At 41.1% G+C, this 14,431-nt stretch overlaps 3 protein-coding genes across 3 annotated transcripts; 1 reads left to right on the top strand and 2 right to left on the bottom strand.

Annotated features, from left to right (window-relative positions):
* The first annotated feature begins 7,959 nt into the window (after window positions 1–7,959).
* LOC106312157 (serine decarboxylase-like) lies at window positions 7,960–10,061 on the top strand. The gene is made up of 5 exons (XM_013749561.1): window positions 7,960–8,481; window positions 8,561–8,792; window positions 8,876–9,069; window positions 9,138–9,274; window positions 9,353–10,061. Exons 1-5 carry the CDS (start codon window positions 8,139–8,141, stop codon window positions 9,914–9,916), a joined length of 1,470 nt encoding a protein of 489 aa, XP_013605015.1. The 5' UTR covers window positions 7,960–8,138; the 3' UTR covers window positions 9,917–10,061.
* An 18-nt stretch (window positions 10,062–10,079) lies between these two features.
* LOC106312158 (transcription factor VIP1-like) lies at window positions 10,080–11,990 on the bottom strand. Its single transcript, XM_013749562.1, has 4 exons — window positions 11,339–11,990; window positions 11,123–11,255; window positions 10,561–10,645; window positions 10,080–10,452 (listed from the first exon to the last, which is right to left on the bottom strand). Exons 1-4 carry the CDS (start codon window positions 11,905–11,907, stop codon window positions 10,271–10,273), a joined length of 969 nt encoding a protein of 322 aa, XP_013605016.1. The 5' UTR covers window positions 11,908–11,990; the 3' UTR covers window positions 10,080–10,270.
* Window positions 11,991–12,138: 148 nt separating this feature from the next.
* On the bottom strand, window positions 12,139–12,756 carry LOC106308665. Its single transcript, XM_013745803.1, has one exon. It carries the CDS (start codon window positions 12,754–12,756, stop codon window positions 12,139–12,141), a length of 618 nt encoding a protein of 205 aa, XP_013601257.1.
* Window positions 12,757–14,431: the final 1,675 nt, after the last annotated feature.

The following is a 14,431-nucleotide window of genomic DNA, read 5'->3' as shown; positions in this document are numbered from 1 at the left end:
TGCAGAACTGCACAGACGCGTCAGATGTCTAGGTATGGATGGAGACTTTTCTATTGTTGGATTGAGCCCATCGTTTAACACAAGATAGAGCTTTGGGTTAGATTTCCAATGCCATCGTTGTGAGGTCAATCAGCATCCTGTAGCAGAGGTTATGCATGTCTTACTGAAGAGTTGTTAGTTTGCCTCGCGAGAGAAAGATGTCGTGGAGATGAAGGACCGTCGATCGACTACACATCCTTGGTGTCGATCGACGGTGATGCCAGAATGCGGGCCGAGCATATTTTAAGACTGACTGAAACCCAAAAGTAACCACAAATTACTAGAATACCCTTGGATGACCTAAAACCCTATTTATGTATTTTCTAATCCACTGTTGACGGCTAAGCTTTCTTTTATTCATTGTTCTTAGTTAGGAGAGAAGAGAGGAACTCCTTCAGAGTCCTCTTGGAACTTCTTTGGTTTTGGTTTAAATATCTATTGCAATTTTTTCTATTCATCTATGATTTCTATGACAGCTATCATGTCTGAGTAGATCCACCTGCTAGATCTAGGTTTTCTAGAGTTTTGAATGAACTTCTGAATTATATGATTGTTAGGATATCTATAGATCTCTACACCAGAGTAGCTTGTAATACTAGGATCTAGAGTAGTTGGAAAATCTTGAGAGTGTGACTAATTGCTTGAACCTAGAATCATAGGACAATTGAGAGGCACAAGAGTGCAATCAATTAACGGAACCCGAATCCTGCTGGATTAGATACCTAGGTGCATACTAACGTTGGTTAAGAAATCTAGTTGAACATAATCGATCAGATCGATAACGCTTGCCTAAGGCAGCGTTGATCGACGCTCATACCATTGCGTTGATCGACACTCATACCGTAGCATCGATCAACGCTCATACCGTAGCATCGATCGATGCTCATACCATAGCATCGATCGACGCTCGATCCGTGTTGGCATGCGAAAGCTGAAACACTAAACTTAGTCAATAGATTAGACTCACAGTGAGAGCTAGTTGTCTTTTGCATTAGATATCGAGTTCTAGAATCAATCCTTAGCATCTATAGATTAGAGTTATAATAACCTGAATGAAATCCTAAGTCTAGTAACCATCCTTCCATTAAACATCCTCACTATTGTTTACCGAACTACTACCTTGTTCAACCTGCATTGCTATATTTACTAATTAATAACCTATTAGCCTAGCTTAATCGTATAACTATTAAATCTTTTGTGTGCCCTAACCCTCTGTGGATTCGATCCCTAAGTACTACAGCTGAACCTCTTATTTGACAGAGTAATTCACTCCTTAGGGTAATTTGAGTGATATCAGCAGACAACAACAATATGGGTGATGGCGCTTGTGGTCGTGCTTGTGCACAATGTTCCAACCAACCGTCAAACAACACTGTTAATCCGAACACTGTTCATCGCGGTAATGTTCAACTCGACACTGTTCATCACTCGTCGATCGACACTGTTCATCCCGTATCGATCGACAATGTTCATTCGAACACTGTTCATCACGGTACTGTTCACATCGGCACTGTTCTTCCGACGTCGATCGACACTATTCATCTGACATCGATCGACACTCTTCATCCGATGTCAATCGACATTTTTCATCTGATGTCGATCAACACTGTTCATCCCGCATCGATCGACATTATTCATCACGACACTGTTTATCGAAACAATCTTCATCACGACACTGTTCAACGTGACCCTATTCATCGAGACGCTGTTCACCACGGCACTGTTCATCATGGTACTGTTCGTCCGATGACCGACACCACTTGTGTGGAGACAGAGAAGGTCAAAGTGCTTATACTTAAGGTCGATGAGAATAGGATGTTACGAGACGAAAATGGTTGTTATCGCAACAGCACATGACAATTGATTAATGCAAAGGGTGCTGTAATCCCTGATGTGATTGATGTTGCTGAGACAAACGACTTTGATCTGAACCGCGAATGGTATGATTGGGGAAGTGTGGACCCTTTTCGAGGTCTTCCTCATGAAGATCCGAGAGACCTTATCAAGGAGCTTAACGAGCTAGCCTTGGCAAGCGAGCAGAATGAAGTATTCGTAGACCACATTATCTGCAAGATCTTCCCCTATTCTCTATCTCGAGATGCATTTAGCTGGTTTAGTCAGCTGCAGCCAAGATCTTTAACCTGCTGGGAGGACATTAAAAGCGTTTTCCTCAACAAATTTCTCTATGAAGCTACAGCAACTCGACAGAGGAAGTTTGATGATATGTTGGACAAGATGATTAAAGGTCGGGAAAAGGAATTTATGTCTAGATTCAGTCAGATGTTGGGTATAGTCTACACTGAGCCGAATGAGGAATCGAAAACCATGAACGCTCAGATCGAAAAGCCAGACATTGAGGTTCAATGGACAGACGAGACTGCGCGAAGAGAAGAAGCGGAAATTAGTGATCCGACCTCAACATCGATCGACACCACCATCTCATCGTCGATCGACCCCAGCACCTCCGAAATGATCGACACCAAAACCTATGCATCAATCATCATTACCACCTCATTGTCGATCGACAGCACCTCCTCAGCATCGATCGATGCAGATTCTTGTTATCTATCGACGCCACTCAAAATCCCTGAATGATCGAGTTGTCCTCAGGACATTGCAGACTCGACACAGAAGAGAACTGATATATCAAGTTATTATCCTTCCCCAATTGCAGAAAAAGAGATCACCATAGAAGATTTCTTGGAGCTAGAAGAATTCTTGGAGTTGGAGGATGGAGAAAATCTTGGAGATTTGGATTCGAGTAGGGAAGTCATTATGGAAGACTTCTTGGAGCTGGAGGAATGCCTTGACTCGGAGCAGAAGCTTAATGACGAACGAAACGCTAAGAGGAAAGATATGGAGACTTCATCAAAGACTAGCATCGATCGACAGCAACGTGATGAGATCGATTGACACCCACCCTACATCGTCGATCAACGCCCGCCCTACATCATCGATCACCACCCACCAGATAGCATCGAGCTACACCCACCCGATTGCATCGATTGACACCCATGGTTGGATGAACTGCCAGGATACATAGTCGAGCTGGAACAAGTTGAGGAAAGGATGTACATATCTAAGGCCTCACACCTTGCTGTGCTTAAACATCAGAGACCACCTATCTGGACAAAAGAAGCTGTTGGATTTCACAAAAGAGTGAAGACGATACATGATCCTGGGAAGATTGTGGTTCCATGCGATGTATTTGAAGCTGAATCTCCTATCCCACCAGATAAAAGTATACAGTTAAGTTCCTACAGTGGAGTATTTGATGATCATATATGTGTAGAGGCTTCTCAGAGAAGAGGGTTGAGATTTAGAGGTGAATTCGACAATGGTCCAATAGAAGCAGTATCGAGCGACACCAACAAACCGAAATCGATCTACATTACCACTTCACCATCGATCGACACTGGTCGTGAGTCAGAGCAGAATGAGTATGAAGTGTGTGGAAACCACCACGCGATCAGACAAGTCTGGGGGAAATAAGAAGAGGAATTGGAGGAAGAGGAATTGGACCAAGGAAGGTTCTCAGTTATCATTGATTTCTCGCTTCTCAGATGGTCTCAAGAAATCCAGAGTGCGCAGCAGATGCTTCTCACAGCCATTTGCAAAGCTTCGAGCACTCCTTATTGCTGAGATGATAGACAAAGGAGAAGAGTCTATGGAGGAGGCTTTCACACAAAATTGATAAAGCTTCAGAGAGTAGACATTGAGACTTGTTTTGGAGAATGTTCTCATTCTCATCTGGACTAAATCAGATCTCCAAAGTCAAGCTAAATGACTATAACAAAGTGCTGAGTGGGAGGCAACCCAGTATTAGGTAATTTCATTCAGTTTATGTTAGATTGTTACTGATTTTTGTTTTTATTTTTATGCAGGTCAAAAAAAAAGGTGAACAGTAATGACGGTACAGTAGCAGCGCCGAGTGACACTGTAGCAAGAAAATCGAGCGACACTATAGCAAAAACATCGACCGACACTGTAGCAGAAAATCGGGAGTTACTGTAGCTGTGATACTGTAGCAGGTCTACTGTAGCAGTCACTGTTCATCGAGAAAAAAAATTTAGATAATTGGTTTTATTATTTATTTATTACTGACTTTTTATTTATGCTAGGTAAAAGGAAATAAATACGAGGAAGACGAGTTCTGCACCAGCATCGATAGACAGCCGGCCAGTGTCCCTCGACAGAGCATCACAAGTATCGATCACCACTTAACTGGGTTGATCGATACTCACATCAATGGCAGGTTTACTCGCGAAACCTTGTTAATATTTTCCTTATGATTTATTTTCTCACCAATCTTATACTGTATAACACTGTGACCAGTGTTGTTTAAGTCTGGGGGAGGTTCTACTAATATTGTGTTTTAGTTAGCTATTAAAAAAAAAAAAGAGAACAGAATAGACGAATGCCCATCATATCGACCGATGAGAGCATGTCGATATCAATCGACAGTACATTACTTGCAGCGACCGATGGTAACTCCTTTCCATCGATCGACACTTAATCCGGTCAGGTATATCGTTCTAACTTGTTAAATTGAGTACTTATGATTTATTTATCACCATAACTCTAACTATATATACACTGGGGACAGTGTAATTTAAGTATGGGAAGAGTTTTACTGATATCTAGTTTATTCTGAGTCTTATCAAATGTTTTCAAAAAAAAAAAAAAAATTATCGAGTCAAGAAGGGGATTATGATCAAATACAATTTGATTTCTACTCTAATCACTCTCTATCATCATCTAGATTTACTAATTGCAAGAAGTATTAGATAGAAACACCGTTGTGTATCACATAATGCTCACATCCACACCTGCTGAGAATGTCTGGAGAAACCAAAGCTGACTTCCAACCTTAATCTACTCTACTTGCTTGTTTTGGAGTTCGGTATACATTGGATAGGAGTCCTCCTACAAGTCCGGAAGGTAAAAGTCTGTGTGCTTCTGATTCCCTTCTCTCCCTCTCTTTGGCATCTTAAGATATAAAAGATTGAAATGATTTCCTGGAAGAGGCAGAGGGGTAGGAGTGTCTCATGTGACCCCAGTATTCTAAGTCTGAAGGGAATGATAACACATTGTGGAAATGAGGGGTGGGAGTGTCTCCTGTGACCCTGGTATTCCCTACACTTTGTCAAATAAAGCTACAAAAGTAGACAAGTCAATAAGATGAACAAGATGGACTGTATCAGCATCAACATTCATTGAAATTGAAACTATAGAGATTCAGAGAAGAGAGAAAAGAGGGAAGAAAGGGATCAGAGAAGACTACATGTGTACATGTGTGTTCAGAAACTTGCTTGAGTAAGATTCCATGTCCCTTGATCGATACTCCCAAGACGTAGCCTTCACATCTATTTTTATGTAGAAATGAGGTCAGGAGAGGGGTACGTCAGGCGCTATCAGTAGTGTTGTGTGATTGTATGGTATGGTGACTAAGCTAGTGTGTAGTATATTGAAAGCATCCAAGGTTAGTAATGATTCACTTCCACCTATCATATTTGCAGAAGTGAGAGTAGTGATTTTAAATTATGTGAATCCCTGGTGTTTTCAAACCTCTTTCATAAGACTGCCCCTGTGTGTTTTGCTTGAGGACAAGCAAAAGGGTAAGTCTGGGGGAGTTGATATACCATGGATTTTACCCACTATCAGCCATGTTACATAAGTGTTTTAAGATATAATTATTATGTTTTGGAGTCGATTTAGTGTATTTACAGGTTCAGGGACGATTTGGTGGAAAGTGGTGATTTTGGTGTCTTTTGGAACCTTTTGAGTGCAGAACTGCACAGACGCATCAGATGTCTAGGTATGGATGGATATCTTCCCACATTTAGATTGAGCCCATCTTTTTACACAAGATATATATTTGAGTTAGCTTTCCAATGCCACCGGTTTGAGGTCAATCAGCATCCTGTAGCAGAAGTTATACATATTTTACTGAAGAGTTGTCAGTCTGCCTCGCGAGGAAAAGCTGTCGAGGAGATGAACAACCGTCGATCGATGACACAGACTTGGTGTAGATCGACGGTGATGCCAGAATGCTGGCCGGGCATATTTTATGACCGACTGAAGTCCAGAAGTAACCACAAATTACTCGAATACCCTTGGTCGACCTAAAAACCTATTTATGTATTTTCTAACCCATTGTTGACGGCTAAGCTTTCTTTTATTCATTGTTCTTAGTTAAGAGAGAAGAGAGGAACTCCTTCAGAGTCCTCTTTGAACTCCTCTGGTTTTGGTTTTAATATCTATTGCAATTTCTTCTATTCATCTATGATTCCTATGACAACTATCATGTCCGAGTAGATCCACCTGCTAGATCTAGGTTTTCTAGAGTTTTGAATGAACTTCTGAATTATATGATTGTTAGGATATCTATAGATCTCTACACCAGAGTAACTTGTAATACTAGGATCTAGAGTAGTTGAAAAATCTCGGGAGTGTGACTAATTTCTTGAACCTAAAATCATAGGACAATTGAGAGGCACAAGAGTGCAATCAATTAACGGAACCCGAATCCTGCTGGATTAGATACGTAGGCGCATATTAGCGTTGGTCTAGGAATCTAGTTGAACATAACCGATCAGATCGATAACGCTTGCCTAAGGCAGCGTCGATTGACGCTCATACCATAGCATTGATCGACGCTCATACTGTAGCATCGATCGACGCTCATACCATAGTATCCATCGACGCTCGATCCGCATGCGAGTGCTGACACACTAAACTTAGTCAATAGATTAGACTCACAGTGGGAGCTGGTGTTCTTTTGTATTAGATATCGAGTTCTAGAATCAATCCTTAGCATGATTAGAGTTCTAATATCCTGAATGAAACCCTAAGTCTAGTAACCATCCTTCCATCAAACAACCTCACTATTGTTTACCGAACAACTACCTTGTTCAACCTGCGTTGCTATATTTACTACTTAATAACCTATTAGCCTAGCTTAATAATATAACTATTAGATCTTTTTTGTGCCCTAGCTCTCTGTGGATTCGATCCCTAAGTACTACAACCGAACCTCTTATTTGAGAGAGTAATTCACTCCTTAAGGTAATTTGAGTGATATCAGCAGACAACAACAATATGTGTGATGGCGCTTGTGGTCGTGCTTGTGCACAATGTTCCAAAACCGTAATGAGCACAAACCTATTTCAGACCCAACATCAACAATGGGAATTAAAGACAAAACACTCCGTAACACAAACAAATCAGACTCTCAATCTGTTGATAAGATGCAAGTGATCTTAGAAGCCTCTCTTTTTTTTTAACACAAACATCAGTGATCTATCAACGGGCCTGATAATTAACTTTAAACAGTGACCAAACCAGATTCAAGAAAGATCAAACCTTTTATAATCCAATTCAGAGTTTGATTTCTAACACGCCTCTTCCAGTCCCAAAACGTAATCTCTTGTGGTAATCAACTTTTGGCAAGAACTCAACCTCTCGCTCCAACATCTCTCTGACTCTTTCTTCTCTCAACAATGATCAAACATTTCTGATGAGATTGTATTCTGGATTTTCATGGCAAGAGAGAGAGCAAGGAGAGAAAGAGGTTTACGAAAAATGAGGAAGGAGATGAATTTGTTTTAGGTTTCTATTTTTTTGAATATGAATTAGGAAACATAAATATTTTGGGGAAAATAAGAGATTTAGGCGAATTAGGGTTGATAAAGTGTGAATTGAGAAAATGAAATAGAGTTAGGAGATGGTTACAAGATAAGGAAAGAGGTTGACTTTAGAAATATGATAATTGTGTTGGAGGGTATAATGGCCAAACAACACAAAAAAGTGTGTATCACGGAAAGTGACTTCATATGTAATTGAAAAGTCATAAATAAAGTGATTCCAGATGTAAATTTTTATAGTTAAATCTCACGAGATGCACAATTGCCCACGAAAAGACAATAAAAAGCAAAGAATCATTTTCTGCTACTAATAAATTAACGAAGCCGCGCCTCTCTCGATCTCTTGTCTCAGTCTTCACCATTTCCACCAATCACTTCCTCCTCTCTCCCCTCTCTGTCTCAGATCTGCACTTACCAGAGATTCTCCTACTTTTCTGCATCTTTTAAATCACCATGGTTGGAGCTCTGGAATCTGATCAATCATTCGCAATGGCTGAAAAATTCGACATCTTGTCTGATGGTTTCGATCCAACGGCTGTTGCCCCCGAACCGTTACCTTTGCCGGTAACAAACGGAACCGGAGCAGATCAAGAGGAAGAGAATCTGAAAAAGACGAAGGTGGTAAACGGAGGAGGAGAAAGAGAGATGGTTCTGGGCAGGAATGTGCACACGACTTCCCTCGCCGTTACGGAGCCAGAGTCTAACGACGAATTTACTGGAGACAAAGAAGCTTACATGGCTAGCGTTCTCGCTCGTTACCGGAAAACTTTGGTCGAACGAACCAAATATCATCTAGGTAATAACAACAACAAGGAACAAAAACAATCTTTAGATTCAGGATATATGTATTAAATGTTAAGATGGACATGGCGTAGGTTATCCATATAACTTGGATTTCGACTACGGTGCGCTTGGGCAGTTGCAGCATTTCTCCATCAACAATCTTGGAGATCCGTTTATCGAAAGCAACTATGGTGTACACTCCAGGCCATTTGAAGTTGGCGTCTTGGATTGGTTTGCTCGTCTTTGGGAGATAGAGAGAGATGATTATTGGGGTTACATCACAAACTGTGGTACCGAAGGAAACCTTCACGGCATTTTAGTTGGGTTAGTTTTGTTTGTGTGATTTGTTTTTTATTTCAATCCTTTTACTGCTTTTTTTTGAATATTTGTTCTAATTATTTTTTCAGGCGAGAAGTGTTTCCTGATGGGATTTTGTATGCGTCGAGTGAATCTCATTACTCTGTGTTTAAAGCAGCTCGTATGTATCGAATGGAGTGTCAGAAGGTTGATACGCTTATCTCGGGGGAGATTGACTGTGATGATTTCCGACGGAAGCTGTTGGCAAACAAAGATAAACCAGCCATTCTTAATGTTAACATAGGTTCGTCTCTCGCTCTCTTTGTAACTAGGTTCGTATTGAGAATGGTTGTTTACATTTTCTTATTGTAGGAACAACTGTTAAAGGAGCTGTTGATGACCTCGACCTTGTGATCAAAACTCTTGAAGAGTGTGGCTTCTCACATGACAGGTTCTATATACACTGTGATGGAGCTTTGTTTGGACTTATGATGCCTTTTGTCAAACGGGTAAGAGTATAGTTTTCAATCAAATCATTCAGATCATAAGCTTTATTGTCCTCTAAGCAAGCGTACCCCTCTTCACAGGCACCAAAAGTCACGTTCAATAAGCCGATAGGGAGTGTGAGCGTGTCGGGCCACAAATTTGTCGGATGCCCAATGCCATGTGGTGTTCAGATAACAAGAATGAAACACATCAAAGTCCTCTCTAACAACGTCGAGTATCTCGCTTCTAGGGATGCAACAATCATGGGAAGCCGAAACGGGCATGCTCCTTTGTTCCTCTGGTACACCTTAAACAGGAAAGGGTACAAAGGATTCCAGAAGGAGGTTCAGAAATGCCTGAGAAATGCGCATTACCTCAAAGATCGACTCCGTGAAGCTGGGATCAGCGCGATGCTCAATGAGCTTAGCAGCACTGTGGTCTTTGAACGTCCCAAGGAGGAAGAGTTTGTCAGAAGGTGGCAGCTTGCTTGTCAAGGCGATATAGCTCATGTGGTGGTTATGCCAAGTGTTACAGTAGAGAAGCTGGATCATTTTCTCAAGGACCTGGTCGAACACAGATTGGTTTGGTATGAGGACGGATCTCAACCACCATGCCTTGTAAAAGATGTAGGGATCAACAACTGCATCTGTCCGGCTCACAAGTGACCGCACAATTTCCGCCATATGTTTGGTATTTCTTGTGTTATTTGGTTTAAATTTCTCTCTCCTTTGTAGTCGCGAATTTTGGCGTCAAACTTTCGTTAGTTTCTTATAAGAATAATAATACAAGTCATGGTTTTAAAACAATGTTTTTTATGCGTTTAAGATGATTGATACTAAATGGATGTAGATATGTTTGCTATAAAGATTTATGGACAGTATTACAGTAGTTGTAGTTACTACTATTTACACATATTGACATGAACATATCATCAGTATAGACGAACAAAGCTAACACAAACCATAATAAATACATCCAATATTGCAGCCCCAAATGAAAACTCAGCCAACACTTAGAACTTAGCCTCTCTTGGTGAAATCAAGGAAGCTCGGCTGCCCGTTTGTGCTCATCTGCTGGTTCTTGTTGTTCCCGAACTGAGTTAGGAATTGGGTACAGTTGTATGAATTTCCCTTACCTTGAGGAATTTCTCCAGCGGCCATCTTGAGTCGGTTCAATTCTTCCCGCAGCGCTTCATTCAAAGCTGCAGAACATTATGATTTATGTACCAAAACTTTGATTTAAATTATATACGATGCGTGTTCCAAAAAAAATTATTTATGATGCTGCTGCGTTTTCAAAAATGGCTTACCATCCCTAAGTTCAGCCTGTTGCTGCAGTGCTTGCAGCCGCATTTTGAGGTGTTTATTTTCAGTGGTCAGGTCCGATGTTCCTCTCTGCACAGTATACACACATATTAGAAGGGATGCACAAGTGCGCAAACAAACAAAATATGCTATCCAGACAATAAATCATGTTTCGTTTAATTTTAACAAAAGAATAACAGAAAAATGCTACGCAGTAGCATGTCTACCAAATAAGGGACCAGAAAACGGTTCTCAAATTTTAGATCATGAACTGTTGGTTTTACAGTCAAGAACACAACAACAAAACTGTAGAGATCTCTAAACTAATTTGTTTTCTCTCTCCCATATTTAAACAATTCTATGGCCCTTATCATATACTTGTTACGAGTAACAAACATATCTCTAAACACCAAGAAGCAGTCTTAAACACATATGAATTAAGACCTCAATTACAAGTTGAAAGCTACTAACCAGAAAGAAATATTATCCACCAAATCAACATATATAGATTGCATGAAGGATGAATAAAGATGTCACCCTTGACCAAGTCATGGTAAAGATATATACCTGCAACAAGGTGACTTGGGCAGAGAGTGTAGTTGCTTCGTTCTGAAGTGTCTGTACTTTCCTCTCCAGCTCACCAGTATACCTAACCTTCCTCTCTTTTGACCTAGCTGCCGATTGTCTATTTGCGAGAATCCTATCAAGAACCATCCCAAATACTAAGAATAATAATCAGAGTATATTTGAATGAAAAAAACCCTAATTTCAGAGGATACATACCGTTTAGCTCTTTTGGGATCAAGCAAAGCAAGCTCGGCAAGTCTGTCACTAGCCATACTCATATTCTTCTTACCACCGTCTTTGCAATTCACAGCGGCGAGAATTGCTTCCATGTTAAACGAACCCGAACTTGTAGCTCCATCCATCGAATTACTCCGATGATGATGATGATGACCTTTCCTCTCTCCGGAGCTTGTAGCTCGGGCGAATTGATTATCCTCAGTGGCCGTTAGATCGTCGAAGAAATCGGAATCGGAATCAACTGAGAAGCTTCGAACGTGACGGCCAGGGGGAAGATGAATCTGTGGAGCACCGTTTGATGAGGTTTCTTCGGGAGGAGAATCGACGTACATCAGAGAAGGTTGTGGTGCTGGAGCGTTGAGTAAATCGAGGGACGAGAAATCCACATCGGAAGGGTCGAATAGGAGGAGATCGTCGATTGATTCGCCGGTGAAGAAAGTGTCGGAACGAGCTCGACGGTGATGAGAGATACGCTGACGTGGAGCTTCTGGCATACGTTCGATTTCGCTTAGGATCGATGATTGGTTAGCTCTCAGGGTAGGCTCCATCTATTTCATACGTTTGGGTGGACTGTTTCAGTAGTTTACTTACCCAAGTAGAAACAAAGCTTGACAGAAGAGTTTTGTCGAGAGGGGAAAGTTGGGACAAGTCCGAGTAAAACCTTCTTTTTTTTGGTCAAACACATCCATTCATTCATAAATAGAATTTGCACTCCAACAATGAGGATGAATTTAGCAACGAGAGAGCTGATTTTACCACTGAATCACCCTGCACATTCTTCAACCGAGGTACATAAACAAAAGATATAACATCAAAAGAAGAGCAAAGTAGTAGATATCAAATAAAATCCCAAACAAAGCAGGAGATGAGCCTTTCTCCCTCAGCATCTTGACGAGGGATTGAGAGTCGCTCCGGATCATAAGGGATTTGACATTTGAAGAGGCAGCATACATAACCGCCGAACGGATGGCAATGGCCTCAGTCATAAGAGCCGATGAAACGAGACTGCGAGAGTCACTGATAGGGGAGAGTTCCGGACAATGCTTCCGACCTGAAAAAACACCACCAATCCCACTATTTAAAGTCAATGAGTCCCATGCTGCATCAACGTTGCATATAACAGTTTCTGGCGAAGGGGAAGGGGCCTGGAGAGATGAGATCCTAGAATGGCTTTGTGCTACATCAGAGGGTACTGCCTTATCCGAGCATTGTGCACTTTGCCATTCCCGTGCATCCGCAATGGCTTTAGAGATAATTTCCATACCGGAAAATACTCTGTTCTCAAAACAGAGTTTGTTTCTACCGTTCCACAGCTGCCATAGAATCCAAGACCACAAAGGTACGGTGAGACCCACCGGAGGAAGGACTATGAAGGATGGGGCCGAGGAGATCAGCATCGCTAGTGAAGGGGTAGCCGAACTTGGCTTACTCAGTAATGGGGCTGTAAAACCTTCTTTTATTTGTCAACTTTTATTAAAAGGCTCAAACGCCATTCAATACAAGCAGAAATCAAGCCCAAGATCATACAAAAAAAAAACATTAAGCTTAATGAAACCCAAGTAACAATAGATAGTGACGATGCATAAAAGGCACATGTTCCGCTACGTGGCTTCATCAGTTCTTCAAACGAAGAAAAAAAAATTCGCGATTACACCATGTCTGCCGGAAACCGATTTCCAACCTTATTTGGCTTAATGATGCATGTGTATGTTCCTCTCATCGCCATTGATCTAAAAGAGCTCATTATTGTTGGAGATGAGGTGTTATTGGTAGGCCTGGGATTTATAACCGGAACCGGAAAACCGGACCGGAACCGACCCGATTTTGCCCGGTTCGGGTTGACTTCGGTACAGCCAAAAGTAACCAATGGATAATAATATAAAAATCCATGGGTAACGGGTCGGATCCGGGTTTTACCCGAGCCATATCGGATATCCGATATATCCAGACTTAAAGTCCCGACATAACGGTTACACGCGTGTGTATGATACATCATACACAGTGTATCATCTCGAGACAAACCCCAATTCCCAAAATACGAACCCTAGCTTTTCGATTCTTCTTCTCCATTATAGCAATCGAGAATTGTGAAGGTTTGTATACAAATAGAGCAACCGGTGTTATCAGAAATCTTAAAGTTGGAAACATTAGCTGATTCTCTTCTCTCTCCACCGTCTGCATCTTCGAGAATTCATTCGGAGGTGAGCAACGATTTCGAATCTTCGATTGTTTGATACTTTGATCGATTAAGCTATATTGATTATCTGATAAATGATAACTTTGATTCCTCATTTATGTTTATATACATGAAAAAATTTCAATCGTATTTGATAACTTTTGATCCGATAATGTTGAATGTTGATGTTTGATAATTCTTAGACTCTTAGTCGAGTATGATTACAATTTTGATGTTTGATTGCTACAATTTATTTATTAAAAATTTGTATCAGTTCTTAACTTGTTCTTGTATGTACTATGTAGATGGATTCTTCTCCAACTCATGAACAAGACGAAGTCAACCATCAACTAATGGATGAAGAAATATCTTCAGATGAAGATGTACAAACACCGGGTTCGGGAAAAAGGAACGAGAGAGAAGAAGATGATGGTTCTAGGTCAAAGAAAAAGACGAGGTCTGATGTTTGGAACCATTACAGCAGGCTGCCAACCAACTACAACAGATGCAAATGCCGCTATTGTAAGAAAGAGTTTAGCTGTCCAACCAAGTCTGGGACCTCTAATCTGAGGAAGCACAAGAGCGGTTGTAGGGCATACATGGCATGGAAGGCTGCAAATAAGTTCAGAGACCAGTCACAGATAAATGTCGATGAAGAAGGTAACATGAGTCTGTCTAAGGTGTCTGAGAAAGTGTTCAGAGAAGCTACCAATGAGATGATAGTTTTAGGCGAGTTGCCGTTATCCTTTGTGGAGAGTTTAGCGTGGAAAAACTTCTGCAAGAAAGCCCAGATGGATCCGCCGGTATGTAGGAAGACTTGCACAAAGGAGATTGCTGCAATGTATATGGCGAGGAAAGCAGAGATGAAGAAGGTGATTGGACAGAACAAGCAAAGA

This window comes from Brassica oleracea, chromosome C8 (assembly GCF_000695525.1).
Source record: "Brassica oleracea var. oleracea cultivar TO1000 chromosome C8, BOL, whole genome shotgun sequence".
Classification (NCBI taxonomy): Eukaryota; Viridiplantae; Streptophyta; class Magnoliopsida; order Brassicales; family Brassicaceae; genus Brassica; species Brassica oleracea.
Note: the sequence above shows the minus strand (reverse complement) of the source record. Positions and strands in the feature narration are given on the sequence as shown.